Raw genomic sequence first — 26,692 nt, forward strand, 5'->3', positions numbered from 1 at the left:
GGTACTGTCCAGGTCATTGGCATGGAGACAAAAAGCTCAGGACAATGTCATAGAACATTTAATTAACCCAGGAGAGAAGGGCCTTTTTGACTTGAAGGCAAGCAAGCAATTTATTTCTTGGTCATAAATTTAAATGTGCCCTTTGAATCTGAAGCCAAATTTCCATTCATTAATCCCCACCCCCACCCCCCCAGGAATTCATCAGAATAGAAATAAAAGGGCTCTATTCTTTGTGTTTAAAATGTAACTTTCTCCTTCAGTAGGTGAATGGATGAACAAACTATAGTAAATCCATGCAGTGGAATATTATTCAGTGAAGAAAGAAATGAGCTATCAAGCCATAAAAAGACATGGAGAAAGAAGGCAAAACTATGAAGACAGTAAAAAGATAAGTGGTTGCCAGGGAGGGATGACCAGATGGCACAGAGGGGATTTTTAGGGCAGTGAAACTACTCGGTATGACACTCCAGTGGTAGATAAACGTCATTTTACATTTGTCAAAACCACAGAACGTAAACACAAAAAATAAGCCCTACTGTAAACTATGGACTTTAGTTAATAATAATGGACCAACACTGGCTCATCAATTGTACCAAATATTCCACACTTAAGTAAGACTCATCCAAGGAAGGATAAGTTAGTCAGAGAAAGCTGCACGAATAAAAAAGAAATTTGATATGATCTTTTATCCACGGGTAGGATTGGGTAGACAGATGAGAGAAGGGAGAGCATGCCCAGAGGGGAGACAGCAAGAGCAAAGGTGTGGAGGGAGGACTGAGTCAGTCATGTGGTGCAACAGTGAGGAAGAGACGTAGGCTCAGAGAAAGGAAGGGGCTCCAGGAGTTAAGGGAAATACGTTTTAATAGATAGAGTTGGGCCAGATTATTAAAGCCCTTGAAAGGCAAGCAGGTGGCGTTTATATTTGATATAGTAGGAAATAGAGAGCCTTAGAAGGTGTTTGAGCAGGAGAGTGATACGAGATACAGTCAATGCTCATTATTCACGGATTTTGCATTTGCAAATTTGCCTACTTGCTAAAATTTATTTGGAATCCCCAAAATCAATATTCATGGTCATTCAAGGACATAAAAACCTCACACACACGAAAAAACCCAATATATTAATAATAGGGGGAAATGTGTGTGGGAGGTAGTATATAAGAACTCTCAGTACTTCTTTCTAATCAATTTTCTTGTAAGCCTAAACTGTTCTAAAAAAAAGTTTATTAATTTTTTTTAAAAAGTTATAAAAAGGTAACAATATAAAGTAAGTATATATGTAAAGAGGGAAAAAAATGAACTTACTTCCGATTCACAATTAGCCACTCCCGAATATAGGTCTGAACGCAGTCCCTGACGTGAGGGTCCAGTTCAACCCTAATGAGGTGGAAAACAACATAAAAATGTTATTACCAGGTAAACACAACAAAGCAATCCTTTATCATAACCAAGGAGAGCAGCATGATTTCAAATCCACATTAACTGAGAATGGGAAGGGCATTGTTATCGAATCCTTTCAAGTGTCTGAAGTATTCCTGAGGCAGTAAAATTTTTACTTTGATGAGACAAACGTTGGCATTTTATGCTTTGTGGGTTTTCTTTATTACATAGAATCGTATTAGACTATATCTATCCCTGAAGGCATTCCGACACAAGACAGGTAGAACTAGCTGTAATCACATACAAAACAAGAAGAGTAAGTATAAATACCAGTCTCTTCCGGGGTAATCTGGGCATATTTTTTGCTCACGTGTAACCTTGTTAGGACATGCATGTTTTCCTTTTTGAAAGCCATGAAGAAGAGGAGTTGTACTTTGAGGAGCTGACAGGCCCTGGCTTTGGTTGGTGATTATTAATTCGGGCAGCTCTTGTCTACTGCATAGAGTGTGTCATGAGAGAAACTCTTAGAGAGCTTCGGAGTCTGGAAATTTAGAAATCACTACTTCCCCACAGTAGCAAAGGTTATTTTTGTTTGTTTGTTTTTTTGGGTTTTTTTTTTTGCTGTTCTTCCAAATGTGTTGGTACTACAGATAAATAGGTCTAAGTGCTCTAAGTTTTAATTTTCTGGTTTGTAGAAAGAGGGTAAGAACAGTACCCACCTTGTGTGTTAGTTTTAGATGGAATACTGTAGAAGTCAGACATGTGGTCCCTGGGCCCTGACTACTCAAATCCCAGCCCCGTTCCTTACGTGACCTTGGGCCAGTCACTCAACCCTTCTGTGCCTCAGTTTCCTCACCGTAAGGGGTGATAGTAATCGTGCAATGCTCCTTTGGAGAGCTGTGATGAAGATGAAGTCAGTGTGTGAAGTGCTTAGAAAAGCATCTGGCACATAATAAGACCTACCTGTGATAGTTCACACTTGTGTGCCATTCATTCTGCACTAGGCACTGATGCAATCCCTCTACACGTATGAATTCAGTTAATGTCAATCAGCTCCATAGAACAGACGTTATTACTATTTTCATTTTGCAGAGGGATGAGATGAAAAGATCTTTCTCAAAGTCACTCAGCAAGTGGAAGAGCAGGGAACTGACCCCAGGCCACTCACCTGGGAGTGCAGGTTTGCACCCACTAAACTATCACAGCTCAACATCAAGTTCTCAGATAGGCACTGGGGTTCAACAGGAGTCAGCTGTCGTTTACTCTGATGATGATGATACTTTCCTGGGCTTTAATTATACACAAGACTTTTGGGCAACGATTGAAATAGTAGAGGGTATTTGAAAGCCATCAGACAGATAATGTGTTAGTTATCAATTCTGGTGACAAGGCAATATTATGCTCAAAAACTGATGTTAAGAAAAAAATTACCTCTTCTATCAAATTTAAAAAAAAAATCAAAATCCTCCTACCTGTAAACTTATTGTAAGTATTTTAAACAGGCTTTTCCAAGATTCTGATCTCATTTGAAGACAATTAACCATATATTTTACACAAAGAAATTAAATTATTCTCTACCAAAGGTAACAATAATAGATGCTACCTATATGAAAGTCACATCTGAATAAATGGACTGACAACAGGGAAAAATGTTTCCCAAGAATCATCATGATTTTGTTTTCTGGGAAGTGAGTATCTTCAAAATGTTAGAGCAGAGCATATGGTCAGCTCTTCTATATGAATGAGAACTGTCTAAACAAAGAGCAAAGGGTCAAATAATACCCTATCACTGTCATCTAACCTTCTTAAACTGTGATGAAATAAAATCCAAAATAGAACTGGAATATTCCCGAGTAATGAGGGCAGGGGCCATGTTTCATGATCTCATTTCCAGGACTTTTTGGGGAAGTGGAGAAGGTTGAAAATCTCAGGAGGATGTGAATCTTAATTTGGTTTTGAAGATGAATGCAAATAAAAGTTCATCCTAAACCTCCAAAGAGACATTGCTTGTTACACTGTGGAAATAACAGGAGTTTCATCTAAATATAATTCCATCATTTGATACTGAGGGCTAATGCTGACACCTGTAAACACATCGATTAACCCACTGTAGAAACTCAACCCTAAGCAGCTATTCACATATTCACACTACAGAGCTTTCCCCGTTGTTTTTCCGCTTGACAAGACTTGCTTCAAAAGAAAGAACTTTGCCTTATTCATCTTTTTATCCCAGTTCTCAGCACATAGTAGATGCTCAAGAAATGTGGATTGGACTTACTTTTGTGACTTGATCCAGTCTCATATATGGAAACAATTAAAATGCTCCTGAATGGAGGCATTTCAATGATTAGTATTTTTACAAATGGAAAAACGGAGGCCTCCTGAGGTCACATGACTCGCCCACAGTCACTGAGCTGACCCCGGCGGTCTGGGTCCAGAGCCTGCACTCTTCACCTCTTCTTAAGCAGTCGATTTGGTTCCACTGCAGCCCTTTAACTGGCTTAGTCCCCACATGGCTTTTCAAAGCCTCTGGTCAAACCAGTTCAAAATCTACCTACACGTAGGCGACAGTACCACAGTAGTCAGCCTGCACATCTTGATAGATCTGAGTCATGTTACTTGTAAGAGAAGTCCAGAATTAGGGCATCTCTCCCTAACCAAGAACAGCCCTGATCATCATAATCCCATCCACATTTTAAGAAAGCAATTTACCCTTCCTCCGGCAGAGAGGGCTGCAAAGTTCGACATTCCTTCGGCGTGAACACCACGTCCAAGTCGTCTTCGGAGAAGTCTCCCAGCTCTTGGGCAAGCTCCACATCCAGGCTGTTCAGGTGTGTCATCAGAAGTCCTTCAAAGTCCACTGGCTCCACCGGGTCATAAAACTGAGGCTGGGGGCAGGGAAAGGAAAAAGAGGTTCCCACACGGTTTAGGGTAAAAGCACTAAGGCAACAGGAGATGCGTGCCCTGTCCTCCCTCTCCTCCCAGTAAGTGCTTCACTCTTCTTGTACAACTAAATGGGGCTGTCTTTAGAGAAGCTGTCAAACACAGAAGTGGTGATATGCAAAGGAAAAGAAACACAGCATGGAAAGTCAAGTCAGAACACGGTGGGTAATTAAAATCACACCCCAAGGCAGAATTTTTCTCTGCTTAATTGCATCTTGACGAGGATTCCTGAGAAGATCCAAAATGAGATCACAAGGCTTTGCTGCATTTTTATAATTTCTCATGCAAAAGCTCTCTGAGGCCACGTTCACCCAAATACAGTGAAGCAGCGAATCGGAGGCAATTTTCTAGAAATTCAGGCAAACTCGACAGTCCTTCTGAGTATTTAGGTACAGTGCTTTCTTTGGCCTGAGTTATCCTACACATTGATTCTTTTTTTTTTTTTTTTTTTTTTTTAATTTTTTATTTATTATTTATTTATTTATGTCTGTGTTGGTCTTCATTTCTGTGCGAGGGCTTTCTCTAGTTGTGGCAAGCGGGGGCCACTCTTCATCGCGGTGCGCAGGCCTACTATCGCGGCCTCTCTTGTTGCGGAGCACAGGCTCCAGATGCGCAGGCTCAGCAATTGTGGCTCACGGGCCCAGTTGCTCTGCGGTATGTGGGATCTTCCCGGACCAGGGCTCGAACCCGTGTCCCCTGCATTGGCAGGCAGATTCTCAACCACTGCGCCACCAGGGAAGCCCTACACATTGATTCTTGAAGGCACTTCATTCGTAATCACAGCCCACAGTGAACGAGGCTGGGTGGCTGGGACACTCCAAGGCAGTGATTTCCAAATGCTGCTGCACTGCCTGGTGCCGGGTGGGAAGAATTTTCACTGACTGCAGGTAAATGAGCAAACTAAGGGCAACTGGCTGAGTTTTCATAAGGCTAAATGTACTTGCTTGAAAAGGATTGCCTTTTTTTTTTTTTTTTTTGTCTCTTCAATTATATCCTTCCATAGTGGGGGTATAAAAGAAATGATAGAAGTAGGTGGTAATTGAAAAAATAATTTTCCTCAGGTGATAAAAGAAAAAGTTGGCAATTCAACAAATATTTTTTTCTAGCTTGTGAAATCCAATTAGACTTAGGAAACCACTGCCTTAAGGGAGTAAAAGAATCACTTAGATCAAGTTGACATGTGTAGTAGTGGTAGTAGTAATAATAATAATAATAACAATAATAATAATAATAACAGCAGCTCTGTGGTGTTCATTTATGGCAGACTATTTGGAGTCATCAGTCCAACAAACACCCCAGATTCTTGACTTGTACTGCCTCGCTCTGACACAAGGACAGATCCAAAGGAAATGCAGACAAAACAGGTTTTTCATCGCCCTGAAACCATACACCAGGCTAGATGTAAGGCTCCAGGTTAGAGAAGAGGAACAAAGTGCCATGGAAGAGGCAAGAAGATTAGAGAAGGTACGTGTGGCTTGCCCTGTCTCCTCCCACCTTTGTGTCCCTGGTGGTGGTGGAGACCTGAGTGACACGTGAAAGAGTGAGGACGACGCTGAGAAGTGAGCAAACGTGCCCTCCTTGTCTGAGATCCTTGAAGTGGCTGGCTTACATAATGCCCTATGCCAGCAGGACCAAAAGGGGCAGAAGAGAAGGCAGCAGGACATTCTTCAGTAGGAGAGAGCACAGACATCCCTCTGGTTCCCCAAGGCTCCCACAAAGTGTGACTGAGGACAAGGAAGTTTCTTTCCCTGGGTTCTGACTGGGGACCTGGAAGTCAGCTAAGGAGAGGACCACAGTCCTTAGAGGGGCCTCTCAAAATGAAGCAGCTGGGACCATCAGGGGCTCAGAGAACTGCAGATCAGGCTATGCAGAAGCCAGGTGGGGACAGTTTGCAAAAAGACATTGTTGACCTCTGCCAGAGGGAACAACAGGCATTATCCACGCACAGAACAAAAAAAATCTACTGTAGACTTACATAAGACCAACCCCAAAGGAGAAAGCAGACTTTCCCACTCCTTATCACAACACGGCACAGAGTTCAGGGGCAGGGACTGAAATGACTTCAACTCGAAATGAAGAGATTGCACTGTTTGTATACTCAACCTTATTACTGTGAAGTTCATACCCTTGAACTAAAAATTGTTGAGCACTATGTGCCAAGAAGTTGTGCTAGGTCATTCTAGACATTATCTCATTTAATCCTCACCAGAACTCTGTAAAGTACACTCTTTTATTACCCTCATTTTACAGATGAGGACTTTGAAGGCTAGAGATTTAATAATTTGCCTGTGTTTACATAGCTGGGAAGTAGCCCATCTGGAATTCAAACCTAGGCAGGCTCCTAATTTTGTTTTCTCTTGCAGGCTTTCCAGGGAATCTAGATTTCCAGAAATAATTAAACACAAGGCAGTGGTAAATGTGTTTAGAAGAGAGTAAAATAAACCCATCTGCCACCACGCACAAGTTCCACTCTGAACTTCTCATGAGATTGGCTTCTCAAAGTAATAATAGTGAAGTAATTAACTGATTAAAGTGATACTAAATGTAAATTTATCATGAAGAATAGCAATTATTCAAGCAGAGGCATTGAAAAGATATACTGAAAAATTATATTGAAGCACATTTGAAACAATGTGACACTAGCACTAATAACTATTGGGTTGGCCAAAAAGTTCATTTGGGTTTTTCTGTAACATCTTAACGGAAAAAAAACCCGAAGGAACTTTTTGGCCAACCAATAGTAGGTAGAAGCTTCCACAGAGAAATGGCATTTGTGTGAAATCATCAGAGAGAAAAAAATTTAGGTCCAGCCAAAGTATTATACTTATCATGTCCCTAAAATTCAAAGCCACAAGGGATAGGAAAAACCTGGCTGATGCTGGCACCTGTTACCTACAGGACAGGCTGCCGAAGAGCCGGGGGGCAAAGGATAGCTGACTCCTTCATTTTTGAACTTCATCAGCAAGTTCAATTACTTGCTGAACATCTACTAAATGCAAGACACTGAGTTGGCCCTAAGGGATAAAGATGAATACAGGAAGCTACTCTCATGCCTCTTTCCCCAGACCTTGAGTCAACTGTGAGATGGGGAAGCTTGCCACCGTCTCACATACAAAATAATGCTATCTTTGGAGGGGGGAGCTATGACAAAGAATACAGTGTCATCACTGAGCACCAACTGTTCGGCAATGTGCCAAAAGCAATAGACACGGTTGATCATAAAGTCATAAGCTCTTACGGTCTGAATCTACTTCAGGACTGAACAGACGATAACAATAAGCCATAATGATAGAATTCTTGAGTATCATTCTAGCACTACGCATAAGCCGGCATTTAATAACAAGTCACCACTACCCTTTCTATGCTGAAACTAGCAAGGGAGGAGACTTCATTCCAAAAGAGATGTAAACTAGTCCTGCTGTTGGCAAGTGAGTGGAGAGGCCAACTACCGTTATCTAGGCCTCCAAGCAAGTTGTTCCTCTTGCATATTCAAATAACCAGGAACCAAAAGAGATTTCTGTTCTCTAAACTATCTGAAGTCAATCTCAAGAGTAGGTTTTATTATTAAGCAATTAACACATACACACATTTAGGGGTAAACAAATATTGAAGAGATTTACAGTGGTTTTGCATTTCATTGGGGGCTGAAGTTTGGGAATGGGGCCGGAGGGGCATGTTCTGAGGTCAGTCCCTTGGGCTCCTGGGAGCGTAAAAGCCAAATGTGAAAATTTACTATTTCTGTTTTCTCTGCTACTGAGTTACACGTGGCCTCCTAGTCAGTGGAGACTCAAGACTAGTTTAAATGGTATGATCCAAAGTAATTTCAAGGTCATCTTATACAAGGAATTATCACATCATGTCTATCATTTGTTAAAATAATATAAGAAAAAACCCCAAATAATCAAAATAAAAACAAACAAAAAAACCCCATTTTTAAAAACAAAACAACTTAAGACTGCAAATTATCCTAAATCAGGCTTTGATTGTGATGGCTTTGTGATGTGTCAACCCGGCTCAGCAGAGCTACATTCCTCCAAATTCCCTTCCTAGTATTCTTCCAGTCGTGGTTGGCTACAGGGGTTTTCTCTTGCCAGAACTGGAGGACAGAAGGGAGACTGCAGCTATTCTATAGCATACGCACACCTACTGATACAATCAAACACTAATTTAGGTGCTGCTGTGAAGTGATATTACCAATGTAATTAAAGTCTCTAACCAGTTGACTTTAAGATAATCAAAAGGGGGATTAGCCTGGGTGGCCTGACTTAATCAGTTGGATGTCTTTTCAAAGAGGGTACAGGCTCTCTGGAAGTTCAGGGCTCCAGGCTTCAGCTCATGCCCGTGGAGTTCCAGCTTCCCGTGATCTTGCCTTCCTGAATGCCCCGTGGACTTCAGGCTTGCTTAGCCACCACCAGTGGGTAAACCAATTCCCTGTAATCAATTCCTTAATACACATGAAGATGCATCTCCTACCAGTTCCACTGCTCTGGTTGAATCTAGAATAATACACCAACTTTCACTAATTCAACAAATACTCGCTGGGGTCCTAAGCAGTCCAGCACTAGGCCAAGGAGACATAGTCAATGCCCTCAATCAATTTTCAACACTCCTCTAGTGAAGATTCGTGCAGCCTTTCTTTCTAGCTATTTTCTTCAGATGTCTGATCAATAGAAGACTAGAAATACACAAGAAGTATAAATACTCTAAAAGCTTAAATTATTCAGAGACAAATATTCATTTTTAATGAAGAGGGTTCAAGTTTTTCCTTGTCACCTAATGCACATCAAGGGCTAGTTCCCCTGACACGGGGTAGGATTCAATTTGTTTTGAAGCTGAAAATTTCTACAGCATCAGAACCATGTCTGTTTAAAATTAATCTATGTAGCCCTAGCACAGCATAGTATGCCGTCATCACACTGATAGATGATTAAAATAACAAATCTGGACAATATTTCACAAATAAGGATACTGAAAAACAGAGAAGTTAAATAACTTGGCCCAAATCACACAGGTAATCACAAAAGACCTGGGTCCTTTGTTACAACACTGGGGAAGCTTCATGCCGCTTTGGGTGGGGCTAGGGGAAGAGGCATGATGCTTCCAAATGCCCTGGCCTTGTACCCTCATGCATGTTTATCCCTGTGGTGGGTGGTCCTCAAATCAACTTGGCCGTTTATGAGAGACGAGTCTTGGTCAAAGTCACCCAAGACTTCCATGTTGCCAAATTCAGTGGCTGTTGCTCATTCTTGGTTTATCTATAGCACTGGACAGTTAATCACTCTTTCCTTCTTGAAACACTTTCTTCACATGGAGAGGAACCAACTGTCCTAGTGTGTCCCAATCTCTGAAAGTCCATGTACCAGGAAACCCCTCAGTCCAGCAAACTGGAACAGACACTTGGTCACTCTACCTTTGGGACACGACTTGTCCTAGGTTCTCCTTCTCCTTTGCAGAGCCCTAGGGTTCAGTCCTAAAAGAGCTTCTCTCCCCAATCTGAATTTACTCCCATATGATCTCATCTATGCCCATGACTTTAAATACCTTCTTTTTCTTTCTTTTTAAAATTATAGCTATATATCTGTAGCCTCTAACAGGCCTCTCCAACATAACAAATTCAAAATTACTTAATTTTCCTGCCGATCTGCCCTTCCCATATTTTCCAAGTCTGTGCATCTCAGCAAGTGGCGATTCCACTCCACCAGCTGCCCAGGGCAAAATCTTTGGAGTCAAGGTTGATTTCTCTCTTTTTCTTACATCCTGCATATTATCTATCAGAAAATCCTATCCACTTTACTTCTGAAATATATCCAGAATCCAACCACCTCTCATCTTTTCTACTGCCACCACCCTATTCCAAAGCACCACCATTGTTTTGTTGAGTTACTGTGACAATTTCCTAACTGCCCTCCCCACCCCGGTCTATTCTTCACTTAGCAGCTAGAGTGATCTTTATAAAAAGAACCCTATAAGCAACCTTTATAATAAAAATTCAGATGGTGCTGAGCCTGTGCTTCCAGTGACTTCCCATCTTAATCCAAGTAAGAGCCAAAGTTCTTCCATGGCCTCTGAGGCCTATGACCCAGCCTTGATTCCTCTTCGATCTCATCTCCTATTGCCCACTCTGCTCAGCTCACCATCTGCACCCTTGCTGTTTCTGGAGCATGCCATATTCTCTTGCTCTGGGGACTCTGCTCTTGCTGTTCCTTCTAAATCGAATATTCTTCCTTCAAATACCTGTTAAGTTCATTCAGAATTCTTCCCAAGTGTCTCCTTTCCAGACCTCCAAGCCTTCACAGACCACTCAATCTAAAATAGTGCTCTCTTCTGTGTCACGCTCTATTCCCTATCCACGTTTCATTCTTCAAAGCACTTACTACCCCTTGAGATAGTCTACATTCACTTATTTGTCTATGTCTCTCATTCCAGAATGTAAGCTCATGAAGATAGACACTTGGTTACATTCACTACTGTATCCCCAGCTCCTAGAGCAATTCCTGGCACAGAGTGAGACCCAATACATGTTTCCTGAATAAATGAATATGTAAAGCAATCCTCTTGGCTCTCTACTATCTTTAAGTAAACAGAGCAGAAGGCAGTAAAGTTCTTCTGGCTTCAATATTTCAAAGTACTTCCTGGCTTAGATTAAGGAATACTTCCCTGTTTCCACTAATGGCAATCTTCCACTGATGCCACTGCATGGGAAGATACTGACATGCCATAATGGACATCAGTCTCATCTTACCAAGACTGATTTGATTCCTCTGCTTTACAGTGACAGTAATGAAATTCATGCTCTGCGTGCAGGGTGGCACTCTCTCATATTGCCTTCCACTGTGAATTTGCATGAAAATTGTAATGAAATCTTCATTTTCCATCATGTCCCCTCCAGTGAAATCAATGAAACCTAAGGATAGTCCAACTTCTTTGAAAGATGAAGCACAAAAGAAAAATAAAAAAGACCACGTTTATCAAGTGATCCACCATTTAGATCATCCTTAGTGGTTAAAAGAAAAAAAAGGTTGTTTTATTGCAGAGAAGCTTAAACACGAAACAAAAATGAATGCTTTCTAAGGTATGAGACCTCCTTTTTTCTTTCCCCCGTAACTGTTATATACAAACATGTTGTGTAACCATGGTGTTTTGATTTATATCCAGGATGTGGCTTTCTACATCCTTCTCTTCAGCCAGAGCTGTTATGATCCAGCTGATTCATTCCATTTTATTTCAAAGTTTTTCTATTCTCACTTTTAAAAACAACAATTTTCCCTCTATAAAAATGTAAGTTAAGTTATTAACCATGCACACAGTATCTCAAATCCTTTCTAACTTAGGGCAAAGAAGACCTACCTTTCTTCTCTTGTACGCTTTACTCTCCTTTCTACTTTGAATAATCAGAAAAATAGTTTTAATATTTTACAGTTTCATCTTAATGAAGACAACTAATATATAGTTGTTTGCCTTTATAGATGATTGGCATCAGAGGGGGTCTGGCCAACCTATTCACATAACAATAGAGAATTCCAAGGCCAATGGGTGATGCACAGGTGATTCTATTCACAAGCCCCTCTCTTTGGCACTGGCCACAAAGGACTCTGATGGGAGAATTAGGAGTGTCAAAAAGACCCAGGGCAAGTCTGTAATCATTGCATTTTGTTTTATAAAACCAACTCTAAATGGTGAATCCTCTTCATATTCAAAAATGCAAAATTTTAAAATATTTTATCTACTTTGAAAATGCATGTTTACACAATCACCACAGCTAACATTTACAATTAGGGTTAAAAAAACAAAAACCCAGTAACACCACACATACACACATGCACACACACATACCCACAAAATCAAACGCAACCTTCCTCTCATTTGATTTATCAGATTTATGACAGAATCCTCTATATTTATATAAAAATATATTCACAGGATTAGCAAGTAGTCTTCGCTTACTACATTTTCTGAAATTCAGAGCAACCAGGACAACAAAAGAAACTTTACTCTTTCTTATGTCCTTCCTCCTATTTGGACTACTTCTATCTATCAACATATAGGTTCTTTAAATGATCCTCAACCTGGACCACATGTTAAAGTCCCATGGAACTTTAAAATACTGATACCTGGACCCCAACCCTAGGGATTTTGATGTAATTGTTCTATGATAGGCCACAGGTATGTTTCTGATGGTCTCAGGTGATTCTAATGAGAGCCATGTCTGAGAACCTTCCTCTAAGTCTTCTCAACCTCCCCCTTCAAGCCTTTACCTCCTGTTTTATCTTGGATCTTTCTCTCCTCTGAACACCTACCACACCCAAAGCCAGCATGGATTCTCCATATTCTCTGCCTTCCCAAATATATTATAAGGCCCTTAAGAGGCAAAACCATCTCCTATTCATCCTCTTGAAATCTCCCACAGTGTCTCCATAGTGCCAAATAAATAGACAGCAACATTAGCCTCTATGTACACAGCATCTATTTTATCATTCTGTATTAACCCTAATAGGGGTAGCATTGCTATGCCCATAGTGCACATGAAGAAACTGCAGCCTTCATCAAGGTTACTTAACTTGCCCCAAATTATGTAACTAATAAGTGACGGTTATGCTCCACCCCAGATCCAGCTGACTGCAAGTTCCAGCCTCTTGCAAAACAACAACAAGGTATAATTGATTGGGTTTTAAATAACTTGGTGCCAGTTTCCAAAAAAGCACATGAAAAGATGCTCAACATTGCTAATTATTTGAAAAATTCAGGGCTTCCCTGGTGGTGCAGTGGTTGAGAGTCTGCCTGCCAATGCAGGGGACGCGGGTTCGAGCCCTGGTCTGGGAAGATCCCACATGCTGCGGAGCAGCTGGGCCCGTGAGCCACAACTACTGAGCCTGCACGTCTGGAGCCTGTGCCCCGCAACAAGAGAGGCCGTGGCGGTGAGAGGCCCGCGCACCGCGATGAAGAGTGGCCCCCGCTTGCCGCAACTAGAAAAAGCCCTCGCACAGAAACGAAGACCCAACACAGCCAAAAAAAATAAAAATAAATAAATTAGAAAAATTCAAATCAAAACTACAATGAGGTTTCACCTCACATTGGTCAGAAAGACCATCATCAAAACGTCTACAAACAGTAAATGCTGGAGAGGGTGTGGAGAAAAGGGAACCCTCCTACACTGTTGTTGGGAATGTGAATTGGTGCAGCCACTATGGAGAACAGTATGGCGGTTCCTTAAGAAACTAAAAATAGAACTACCATACGATCCAGCGATCCCCCTACTGGGCATATATCCGGAGAAAACCATAATTCAAAAAGATACATGCACCCCAATGTTCACTGCATCACAATTTAACAATAACCAAGACATGGAAGCAACTTAAATGTCCATCAACAGATGAATGGATAAAGAAGATGTGGTACATATATACAATGGAATACTATTCAGCCATAAAATGAATGAAATAATGCCATTTGCAGCGACATGGATGGACCCAGAGATTATCATACTAAGTGAAGTAAGTCAGAGAAAGGCAAATATCCTATGATATCACTTATATGTGGAATCTTAAAAAATGATACAAATGAACTTATTTACAAAACAGAAACAGACTCACAGACTTTGGAAACAAACTTATGGTTACTAAAGGGGAAAGGGGTGGCGGGATAAATTAGGAGTTTGGGATTAACAGATACGCACTACTATATATAAAATAGAAAGTCAACAAGGACCTACTGTATACCACAGGAAACTCTACTCAATATGCTTTAATAACCTATATGGGAAAAGAATCTGAAAAAGAATGAATATATGTATATATGTAACGGAATCTCTTTGCTGTACACCTCAAACTACCACAGCATTGTAAATCAACTCTACTCCAATATAAAATAAAAATTAAAATAAAATAAATAAATAACGTGGTGCCAATTAAATACTTTTAAAAATTAAACATTTATATCAGCATGTGGGATTGTTGAAATGGTGGTTCTATAAACAAAGGTAAGGGAAATAAAGGTCAAAACGTACTTAATCAAATTTTCCAATCGTCTAAAATCATACAATGAACAGTCTATGGCTTCTCATTTAAGAAAAGTTTTTCTAAAGGTGCTTCAGGGTGAGAGTCTTTAGGTGATAAACTACTCCTCTGCCTTGCCAGAAATAAATCTTCCTGAAATGTCCCATTATCTTTCTATGAAACAAAATAATTTTTTTAAGGGAAAGGGAAATCACCATGTAAGTGGATGATTTTTTGTTGGAGGAACCTTCATTCGGGAAGATGACTCAAGGGAAAGAACAGCCACTTCATTCTGACATTACAACAAGACCAGCAGGTAAACATTAGGGTGCTGGGATTTCCTGAGCAGACCTTGCATTTAAAAAACAAAAGAGGGGGGCTTGCCTGGTGGCGCAGTGGTTAGGAATCTGCCTGCCAATGCAGGGGACACGGGTTCGTGCCCCGGTCCGGGAAGATCCCACATGCCGCGGAGCGGCTAGGCCCGTGAGCCACAACTACTGAGCCTGCGCGTCTGTAGCCTGTGCTCCGCAACGAGAGAGGCCGCGACAGTGAGAGGCCCGCGCACCGCGATGAAGAGTGGCCCGCGCTTGCTGCAACTGGAGAAAGCCCTCGCACAGAAACGAAGACCCAACACAGCCAAAAATAAATAAATAAGTTTATAAAAAAAAAAAAAAGAAATAAAGATGTGACCTTCCACTTGTGTAAAGCTCTAAAAAAAACCCAAAAAAACAAAAACAAAAGAGGAATCAAATGCAGACTTTTGCTCCCTCATGCCACCTGCTCATCAGGCAGTTAACAAGGAGGAGCAGGGTCAGTACACTGTGCTGAAGCTGGGGTAGCGGTCTGGGGAAAAATATTCAGAAGACTAAACTGGAATTAACCAGGAGAAATACATTTTAAAGGCTATTTATTTGCAAATAGAACCGGGTAGAAGTTATGACAGGACCACATGATTCATGTATAGTTAAACATTTTTGCTATTTCTTTGACACATTCTATTAGAAGTTAAGCCACATGTTAACTCTACCACCTAGCTAATGAAGTAATTCATCCAAATTCACTTTTGTCAAAACCTGATGACGCGGCATAACTACCAAAAGAACTCCTGCAAAAATAAGAAACAATTTTTAAAATTTGTGACTTTAAATAAAAAAGATTTCTCCTGAAGAAATTTCAGGCTGCAGCTGGTGTGTAGCTAAGGGGTTAAAGCCTGTGAGTTAAACTTCCTTAAAGCCTCTTAATAGTGAGGTCCACACTATTTCTCAAGACAACTACTGCAGAAAGCTGCAGTCTGAATTTACAAAGAAGCAAAGCACCAAACCCCACCTCCCCCACCTTGTTTAAGATTTTAAAATGTATCCAGTCACTTTTTAACTGCATTTTGCATATTTTGGAAGACAATCTGAGTCAGAAATTTAAAAAAAAATTTTTTTTTGGTTTTCAATGAAATCTATACCAGCACCACATGAAACCAAGAAGCATATCTAATTTATCTTGGATTAAAGCATATCTAATACATCTGAAAGCACGGACATTATGCCCTTGGTGTGCTTTTATTATAATCTGTGACTCTGAAACAGACAGGAAAAGTACAATTAAAAAGGGCAGTTGAACAAGCCACCGAAGTCATTAAGTAGATTTTTTAAAGAACTGTCATCGAAAGTTACCTCTTGCAGTAAAAGGTGCTATACATTTTTTAGTACTACTATTTCATCAGTGACACAACACACAAATTATCCTACCGAAAGAACCACAAATCACTCCGGTAAACATACCTTTAAAAGATACACAGTTACACGGCGTGGAAACTGTTACAGGAGACAAAATGGCGGCTACAGGAAACCGAGTGGAAGGTTACAAAATTTCTAAGAGCAGAAGTGGTTTTGAAGTAATAAGTGAGAAAGAAAAAATAACCTAACCTCCTTAAGATAACCACGAGAACGAGCAAGAAAGTGGGGCTGTGCTGTGAGGGGAAGTGAGTACAGTGGAGGCTGCAGCTCTCTCACAAAGGAAGTGAAGACTCACTTCTGGTTTTATAAACTATCTCATTTAAGGCAGATTTAACCCACCGGGCACACGCCTCGCATTTAGTCCTCAAATAACATAACATATGTATACACACTCAACAACTGGCGTTAATATAAAAATGTAGGCAATCTTCAACTTGAAAGGGGGACTGTGTTTTAAAAATGAAGGTTTCTACTGTCTGATTCCACAGACATGAAGTTGCAGAGAAGGCAAAATTATGACGACAGAAGTGTATCAGTGATTGCCCAGGGCTGCTGGCTGAGGGCTGGGAGAGGAGACCCTCTGCAAAGGGGCATAACGGGGCTTTTTAGGGTAAAGAAACAGTTCTATATCTTGACTGAGTACAGGTTAACTATAAATTGGCCAAATTCCTCAAACACCTACAAATGAGTGAAATTTTATTGTATGTAAATTACACTTCCAAAAAAATTATTTAAAAAGCTTAAGGTTCATAACTTGGCTTTTCAGATTTGGGAATACATTTTTTTCCTAAAAAGCATGTTACAAATGGTTTTAAGTTTCCAGGCTAATCCTTCCCCTCCCCAAAATATGAATCATAATTTGGGTGAAATCAAATAGCCTGGAAGTCCACTGAGTCCAGAGACTTCAGAATCAGAGTCCCTGGAGACCCACTTTGTATTCCCAGCCCTAGTGGACGGAGGGAGAGAGGGGAATTGATGTCAAAAAGCAGTGCAGAGCCAGGAACTGGCGGTTGGTGATGTAAGGTAGCGGTGGGAAAATCTAAGACTCAGGAAGCAAAAGTATACGCTGGGCACTTCTGCCCTTGACCATTCTCTAAGCAAACCTGTAACTCATACTTACTAGTTGAAGAGAGGGGAAGCCAGAGGTACTTATGCTTTGTCGATGGTACTGGCCAAGGTTTGGTGGGAGGGTAAACTGTTTCCTTATTTCCGCAGAAGAATACCTTGGATTAAAACAGAAAAATCTAAATGAAGTGGTTATTTTAAAACATCATCACAATTATAGATACAATCTTTGATAGCATGTTATAAAACGTATTCCTGGGCTCCCCTGGTGGCGCAGTGGTTGAGAATCCGCCTGCCAATGCAGGGGACACGGGTTCAAGCCCTGGTCTGGGAAGATCCCACATGCCGCGGAGCGACTAGGCCCGTGAGCCACAACTACTGAGCCTGTGCATCTGGAGCCTGTGCTCCGCAACAAGAGAGGCCGCGATAGTGAGAGGCCCGCGCACCGTGATGAAGAGTGGCCCCCACTTGCCGCAACTAGAGAAAGCCCTCGCACAGAAACGAAGACCCAACCCAGCCAAAAATAAATAAATAAATAAATAATTAATTAAAAAACAAAAACAAAAAAAACCAACTTATTCCTTAGCCGGGTGACTGGCAGAACTGACTAAAATGTCCTCAGTGGCCTGTGGGTAGACACTAGAGCTTTTGGGTGATAATATACACTCTTGAGAAGTTCACAGAAGCCAGGACGCCTGCAGTTATGGCTCTTGCCCAATACTGGAAGGATGACAGCATGAGGAGGAAGAAGAGTTTGCAGCCCAAGGAAAAAATCCAGGGCACTTGGCTCTTTCTTCCCAGGACATTCAAAGGCATTTTCTCCCCATGAGGACATCTGGCCTCTGATGAGAGTCCTTTAAACCCCAAGCCACCATTTTGAACCAGTCACTCTCCTTTCAAGCAGTTGAGCCCTTATGGTCGCTGCCTGCTTTCACAGAAAACGCCAGTGACCTGTTATATGAACACTTCTACCTCCCCACAGGCACCTGGGATGCTACCTGGAATTCCAAGGACTGCATTTGTTCCAAACCACGCCTAGTGAGTGATCCTTTGAGTCAGCCGCAGTGACGCTGCTGAGCCCTCAGACAACATCCCTGTAGCCGGGAACCGAGCAGAGGAGAGTCGCTCTCCACTGTCTATGCACACCTGCTGGCAGGAGTGACCGACAAGTGATATCCCGGATTATGAGCAGGTTGACTTTTGTGCGCTCACTTGTTGGTCATTTGTTTGTAACTCAGAACACATTTTCTCATTAAGTCAGTCTTTGGTGTCTGGATTCTTAGCCTAGTTCACAAAAGTGTACTTAAACCACAATGAGGCCACTACAGAAAATAACTAGAAACTGGCATTATTGAGGATCAAATGAGACCCTATTTGAAACATGCTGCATGTCCAACAAAGAGATATACACATTTTTAAAATTATAACTTAAAATAAAATATTTAAATATTATAAATAAATCTTATTATATTTTCTCCATTATAAAGTATGCTAGGACAGAATTATTAATTTTTCTGCATGATGAGGTTTCTGACATGACCTGCTTGGCTCCCAATCTTAGTAATGTGGTGCATCCAGAGAGGCAGGAAACCTGTCCTGGCCACACCTGTGGCATCCATTCTCCCAGCCCAAGAGCACCTCAATTTCCTTTCAGGATTGGCACATTCATGTTGTACAGGTATAACCACAAATCAAAGGGATGGGCACATAACCCAACGTAAGACAATTCTCTCTCCTTCCCAGGATCCTGAATGATGAATGGATATAAGAATGGAAGAAAATGGCTGGAGCACATTCTTGTCAGCAGTGGCCCCTTACACTATGATGCAATGAGACGTGAAACCCCAGAGAAGTTACAGCAGCCCGTAGTAATTGTACTCCTTCATTTCCCGAAGTATTTTCTTTCTCTATTTTTTTAAAGTATGAGAAAATACTAGGATAAGGAGTAAGCAGTCTATTATCCATCAAGGAAATGCAAATCAAAAATCACAATGAGGGGGCTTCCCTGGTGGCGCAGTGGTTGAGAATCTGCCTGCTAATTCAGGGGACACGGGTTCGAGCCCTGGTCTGGGAAGATCCCACATGCCGCGGAGCAACTAGGCCCGTGAGCCACAACTACTGAGCCTGCGCGTCTGGAGCCTGTGCTCCGCAACAAGAGAGGCCGCGATAGTGAGAGGCCCGCGCACCGTGATGAAGAGTGGCCCCCGCTTGCTGCAACTAGAGAAAGCCCTCGCACAGAAACGAAGACCCAACACAGCCAAAAAAAAAAAAAAAAAAAAAATCACAATGAGATACCACTTCACAGCCACTAGGGTGGATAAACCAAAAAAAGATGGGCAGCAATGAGTATTGGTGAGGACATGAAGAAATTGAAGCAGTCATACATTGTTGGTGGGAATGTAAAATTGTGTACCTGCTTTGGAAAACAGTCTGGCGGTTCCTCAAAAAGGTAAACATAGAGCTCCCACATATCCCAGCAAACCCACTCCTAGGTTTATATCCAAGAAAAAGGAAAACATACTTCCACACAAAGCTTATACATAAATGCTCATAGCAGAATTATTTACGGTAGCCAAAATGTGGAAATAACCTAAATGTCCATCAACTGATGAATGGATAAACAAAATGTGGTATATCATACATGGACTATTATTCAGCAATAAAAAAGTGAAAGAAGTACTGATACATACCACAACATGGATGAACCTCGAAAACGTTACATTCAGTTGAAGAAGCTAAACCAAAAGACCACATATTGTATAATTCCTTACATGAAATGTCCAGAATAAGCAAATCTATAGAGTAATGGGACTGAGGTTTCTTTCAGGGGTAATGAAAATGTTCTAAGATTAATTGTGGTGATGGATGCACAACTCTGTGAATATACTAAAAAACATTGAATTGTGTATATGTGTGAATTGTGTGGTATCTGAATTATTTCTAAATAAAGCTGATAGATACAGATATAAATGTGTGCTGTGTGTGTGTGTGTGTGTGTGTGTGTGTGTGTGTGTGTGTGTGTGTGTATTCTACAAAGATAAGAGTGAAGGCAAGAATTTAGCATGACCAAGAATGGAGGAAAACTTGCAGATTTTGATCCCCAGTGCTCAATAGGCTCATTTTCATTACAAGTTTGGCAGTCACCATTTCTAAAAAAATCAACAGCCTAGACAACTATCCAAAACAAAAGGCCCATCTTGCATAAACCACATTGTATCTTGTTTCTGGCATCACAGGAACCCAAGCCAGCAGAGCAATCACTTATTTGCTTATTTCAGAAGGTGACCATAGTCACGAAGGGCAGAGACATCCAAGCAAAGGTCCTTTTCTGTGACTGAGCTGACTTTTCACAGATAAGACTGACTGCCCCTGTGATTTCTGCTTCCAGGTCTTCCCCCCAGGGCCTCTCAAATAATGAGTTTTAGTTTTCTGGCCATTCTCAAGCCTTTCCTGTCATAGACCAGAGGGGGTCTACCTGAATTGGGAATATCTGAAAACGTTCATGAAAGTGAACATGCCAACATGAAGTGGCGTCGTGAGAGAATCATAGAATGGCAGGAGGTACAGGTTCTTGTTTTCATTCTGAAGTAAAATTGGCTAACAAAGCTGCAATACTTTTTTCATCATGCCATCAGAATGTTCCTGCTCCCCAACCCTTCATAAACAGCTGGAGTTCCTGTTTCAATCCTTCACATAAGCTTCCTGATTCAGAGCTATATAACTCATCTTTTTCCCTGACATGTCAAGCCTGCCCCAAGCCTATTTCCTATCCCTACAGAATCAATCCTACAAAAGGCAATTAAACCTGTCCCTTCAAAACTGTCAAATAAGGAGATGAATTGTTTGTCCTTAAAATGAAAACACTGAATCATCACACGTGGAATGAATTGCTTTGTATTTTATTCACTTAAAGAATTTCAAAATAAAATAGCTCTGGAGGGGCCCTACGCACATTTAAACTAGCAAAAATAGGCTGGAATGATAAAATTACATGTTGGTCAAGCTGTGGGAAAACCCCTGTGGGGTTGTATATTGGTGTCGTGTCTTTGGAAAATAATACTGTAACATGTGACAAGAACTCTAAAACTGTCGTTACTCTTCCATGGGAATATACCCCATGGAATTCATACAGACAAAAATACAATTTGAACAAAAATGAACATAAGAACTCTGTATATGATAGCAAATAATTGAAAATAATCAATGCATTCAACATCAGGGAGAACACTAAGTACATAACAGCATAAAATACATGAAATATGATTTTACCATTTAAATATTTGTATGGAAATGTACATAAAGAAAGAAATTACAAATAAAAAGTAATATGAGGAACTGAATACAAATATTCAACAATATATGTATAAATAAATATACCAGAAGGTTCAGAAATCTTTCTGGTAGTTATATAGAGGGAGTTTAATAACTACCCCAATTCAGCTCTTTCTCCTATAAAGTTGCTTAAAGACATCATTTAAAAAAATAGTGTGTACCTATAAAGTGCCATGCAGGCATAGATGCACTACTGGGGATTTTTAAAAATTATGTAAACATCAGCTATTAAATTTACTGATATGGAACACAAATAAGAGAACCCAACCAGGGAAAGAGCTCCTATAGGTGTGGTGTCCATGCAGGTATTACATGGGGGTTTATTTCCTCTGCCTTTGAGTCTCAGATCAAATTCAACATGTCTAAGGTAATTTTCATGATGCTAGATTTATATCATATTTCCCTGATGAGCTAAGATAGCCTTCTTCTAATAACTTGAAATGCTTTATAAATATTATCTTCTTTATTTCTGCAAATGTCGATACCCCTACTCTGGGGTCAGAATGGTAGAATGGGGTAGGTAACAAAGCTCTATGTTTTTATTCAGATGGACAGATTGTTGTGATATATACAGTTGGAACTAAGTATCAGTGGAATTAATAATTGGGCAGAGCTTGCTAAGTGTGGCCTATGGACCATTTGCATTAAATCATCAGCTGCTTAGTAAAAAGGCAGATTCTTAGACCCTGCCCCACTCTTGTGGTGTGGCCTCGAAAAAATGCATTTTTAACCAGCACCTCCAGGTGATTTTTATGTCCAAGAAAGCATAAGATTCACTGATGGAGCAAGTCTATGAGAGAGTGGTTGGTTGATTCATTCATTCATAAAAACACTGAGGGCACACACAGTGCCAGACTCTCTGCCAAGTGCTAGGGACTGAAGTCCAAGAAGACACTGCTGCTGCTCCTGGAAGTTCAGTCCAGTAGGTGGGAGGGCGGAGGGCAGATGGATAATTGAATAATTATAATACAATATGATAAGCATGTATTATACACAGGAATGTGCACAGTGCCTTGTGAGCAAAGAGGAGGGAGTTACTAACTCAGTCTCGGAATGCTTAGGAGGCTTCCAGGAAAAGGGGAATTTGGAACCATATTTTGGAAAAAAAAAAAAAAAATCAGTAGGAACAGGTCTGATTGGAAAAAAAAAAATGCATTTCAGGCATTTTTTTTTAACCATTTCATGACATCTAGACATTAGGTTTCTATACTCCTACTTCAAGTATTTTAACCCTGCATTTTAACAGGGCAGTATTTGGGCTGTCCTGTTTCTTTACAACAGACATAGCTAGAAGAGCAAAGAAAAAGAGTGTGAACTCAGTGACTTGGTCCTGAGCTTTGCCATTTGCCAGCTGTTTTGAATTCAAGTACATCAGTTAACCAAGCTGGGTTTTACTTTCATTACATGTAAAATGAAGGGGCTGGGCTATACGATCTCCTGGGCACCTTTCCAGCTCTAACTGGCAAAGATGCTTAAGCCTCTCCAAGGGGAACAATCGGCACTGTCATCTACACCAGCAGCTCTGCTAGGAAACCGAACAGCCCCAGAAGGCTTCTCTCTGGCTTTCATCCCTAAAAGAAAATTCTTTCACACTGTATGCTGGTATGGCCAGCAGCCAAAATGGTTGGGAGGATTTTAAAACTGATTCAAGAAAAAAACCTTGTCTATAAGTGTTTAAAGAGGTTTAGGGTTTTCCTGAATCTGACATGTTTTAAACAATAGTGAAAGGAGTGAAATAAAGAAAAGCAAACATATAATTCACTCTTAGTTTATATATAGTTACTCTTAGTAACTAACAACTGACTATAAAACACTCAACAACTACAAAGTGTAAAGTACACAGCTGGTAATAAATAATAATTAGAGACATTTGTGGGTGGCATATATATGGATGTAGCCACAAGCACACTGTATAATTAAACCTTGCCAAAGAGGCACTGCTCAGAACTAGAAATGATTTACACCAAGTAAATGGTGAAAGAATGTTACCCCCCAAACTTCCTGAATTATAAGTTTAGGGCAGTGCTGTATAAAAACCATAATAAAGCTTTTAAAATGTGCTGTATGTATGTAGAAAAACTAGCTCTGAATGATGTAAATAACACAGGGTTGGATCACAGTTTGGGGCATGGATAACGTCTGAAAACACAGAGCTGGCTCAAGAGTGAGTAGTTCCTGGAGTTGACCATATACAAATGATCTCAGGCTTTTTCTGAGATGCATCCTCAGATACTTTTAGTGAAGTACATCTTTAAATTTAAAAGGCTACAAAATGAATTTCTGTGGCAAAATCTATATGTATATAATATATAATGTTATATAATATATATTATACAGCTATAGATATATTATATATCATATTATATATGTATTAATAATATACATTATTTATATATCTATAAATAATATTATATACTATTTATATATCTATATCTATCTCCATCCTTGCATATACATACATGCATACTTTTTTGTTTTAATTTAATTTAATTTAATTAATACTAATTAGTTTTAATTTCACTAATTTTTTTAAAAAAATTTATTTATTTATGGCTGTGTTGGGTCTTCGTTTCTGTGTGAGGGCTTTCTCCAGTTGTGGCAAGCAGGGGCCACTCTTCATCGTGGTGCGCGGGCCTCTCACTTTCACAGCCTCTCTCATTGCGGAGCACAGGCTCCAGACACGCAGGCTCAGTAATTATGGCTCACAGGCCCAGTTGCTCCACGGCATGTGGGATCTTCCCAGACCAGGGCTCGAACCTGTGTCCCCTGCATTGGCAGGCTGACTCTCAACCACTGTGCCACCAGGGAAGCCCCATGCATACATTTTGAGCAATGAATTCCTCAGAAGTTCATCATGCTGAGGTTTCAAAATAAATATTTCAAGTTTTAGAGTTCCTCATATTTTCCATCTCTTCTCATAAACAGACATGCCATAAATGTACAACTTCTGTAAAGATGATTCAACAGGTGGAAACATGACTACAAACAGAAGTTTGCCCCTATTAACAAGCTGTGGAACTTGTTTCTCCCTCACAGGGGAGTCCCAGATCCCTTTCACTTGGAAAATTCCTCTGCATACAGAAGAATATTTAATAGATGACTGCAGTGTTTGAGGATTCCTGCAGCAAGCCTAGAGAAGAAGGATTACTCAGTGTCTTCAGTGATTCTCTAAGGGATCTCCTTCTCCCAGCCCCCAGATATCGCCTTGTAAGTTAGTTTTTCTCCTGCCATTATCACCACCTACTAGTGAGGCAGCATAATCACCTAAAAGAACACCTATAAATACTGAGTGCTTTTTATTTGTAACTGGTTGTTAAAAAGGGGTTCTCCAGAAAAATGTGTTGAGACATAAAGAAACAGATCTAACATATGTAAACTGAAGTCCCGAAAGAAGAAGAGAGACATAACAGGAGCAGAAGTAACATTTAAAGAAAACTTGCTGACAAAAATAACCAAGACGTACGTTTGTAAAGCTCTAGTAGTTGTGGTGCATGGGCTCACTAGTTGTGGCTCGCGGGCTCAGTAGTTTGGCTCGCAGGCTCTAGAGTGCAGGCTCAGTAGTTGTGGTGCATGGGTTTAGTTGCCCTGCGGCATGTGGGATCCTCCCAGACCAGGGCTCGAACCCGTGTCTCCTGCATTGGCAGGTGGATTCTTTAATGACTGTGCCACCAGGGAAGTCCCCCAAAGAGAAATTTTAATGCTCTGAAAAAACATTTGGGGAAAAGACACACTACCTTGGAAGTGGAACAGTAAGAGTAATAACTGAATTCTCAACTGAAAAAGTAAAGTCCAAAACCAATGCAATGTCAATCTTTAAAGTCTTGAAAGAAAACAACTACCAATATAGAATTTTCTACCCAGTGAAAATATCCTTCATAAATAAAGGATAAAGATTTCATCAGAAAAACAAAAACTGAGAGAATTTATTACCAACAGAGCCAGAGCTAAAAGAAATAGTAAAGAGAGTTCTTCAGGCAGAAGGAAAGTGATCCCAGTTGGAAGCACAGAAGTGCTGAAAGCAATGAAGTGCATCAAAAGGGTAAATATGTGAGTAAATCTAAATGATAATGACTGTAAAAAATAATGATAATAACATGGAATTTAAAATATACATAAAATTAAAATATACATCAACGATTATATAAAAGGTGGGAGGGGTAAATGGAGTTCATATATTCTAAAGTTCCCGCATTGTCTATGAAATGATAAAAAACACTAATATTAGAATTTTATTAAGTCAAGTATGTATTGTAACCTCTATGGAAACAAGAGACAGATTGAAAAAATAGAAAAAAAAAAAAGTAGAAGAGTACATTTAAACTCAAATAAAGACTTGAACATAGGACCTGAAACCATAAAAGTCCTGAAGAAAACATAGGTAATAAGCTCCTGGACATAGGTCTTGGTGATGATTTTTTTAATCTGACTCCAAAAGCCTAAGCAACAAAAGCAAAAATAAACAAGTGGGACTACATCAAACCAAAAAGCTTTTGAAAAGTAAAGGAAACTGTCAACAAAATGAAAAGGCAACCTGATGAATGGAAGAAAATATTTGCGAATCATATATCTGAAAAGGGGCTAATATCCAAAAATATATAAAGAACTCATACAACTCAACAGCAAAAAAACCCAAATAATCTGATTTTAAAATGGGCAGAAGATCTGAATAGACATTTTCCCAAAAAAAGAAAGGTACATGAAAAGATGCTCAACATCCTTAGTCATCAGGGAAATGCATATCAAAACCACAATGAGATAGCACCTCACATCTGTTAGAATGGCTGTTATCAAAAAGACAACAAATAACAAGTGTTGTCATGGATGTGGAGAAAAGAGAACCCTCGTGCACTGTTGGTAAGAATTCGTGCAGCCACTATGGAAAGCAATATGGAGTTTCCTCAAAAAATTATGAATAGAGCTGCCATATGACCCAGCAATTCCACTTCTGGATATTTATCCAAAGAAAATGAAAACACTACTTCAAAAGGATATATGCAACCCCATTTTCACCACAGCACTATTTACAATAGCCAAGATATGGAAACAACCTAAGTGCCTATCAACGACTGAATGGATAAAGCAATTATACAGATACCCAGAACTGCACCCTGAAAGCATATCAGATATTCTTTATTCAGGTGAGAAAACTGAAATTCAGAATTATTTACCAACTATCCTAAGTCACACAGCCTTGTGGCTGACAGGGTCTTGGTGCTCCGGCCTGGTGTCAGGCCTGAGCCTCTGAGGTGGG

General features: G+C 40.2%; 1 protein-coding gene across 1 annotated transcript in view; it reads right to left on the minus strand.

Moving 5' to 3' along the window:
- DOCK8 (dedicator of cytokinesis 8) overlaps positions 1–26,692 on the minus strand; it is a 229,109-nt gene that overhangs the window by 159,966 nt on the left and 42,451 nt on the right. The window contains exons 2-4 of the mRNA XM_082403613.1: positions 17,165–17,267; positions 4,092–4,267; positions 1,305–1,376 (exon numbers count right to left, since the gene is read on the minus strand). Of these exons, the coding sequence (XP_082259739.1) occupies positions 1,305–1,376; positions 4,092–4,267; positions 17,165–17,267 (351 nt within the window). The remainder of the gene's footprint in view (positions 1–1,304; positions 1,377–4,091; positions 4,268–17,164; positions 17,268–26,692) is intronic.

The sequence above is a fragment of the Balaenoptera borealis genome, assembly GCF_965194805.1.
Source record: "Balaenoptera borealis genome assembly, chromosome: 8".
Taxonomy (NCBI): Eukaryota; Metazoa; Chordata; class Mammalia; order Artiodactyla; family Balaenopteridae; genus Balaenoptera; species Balaenoptera borealis.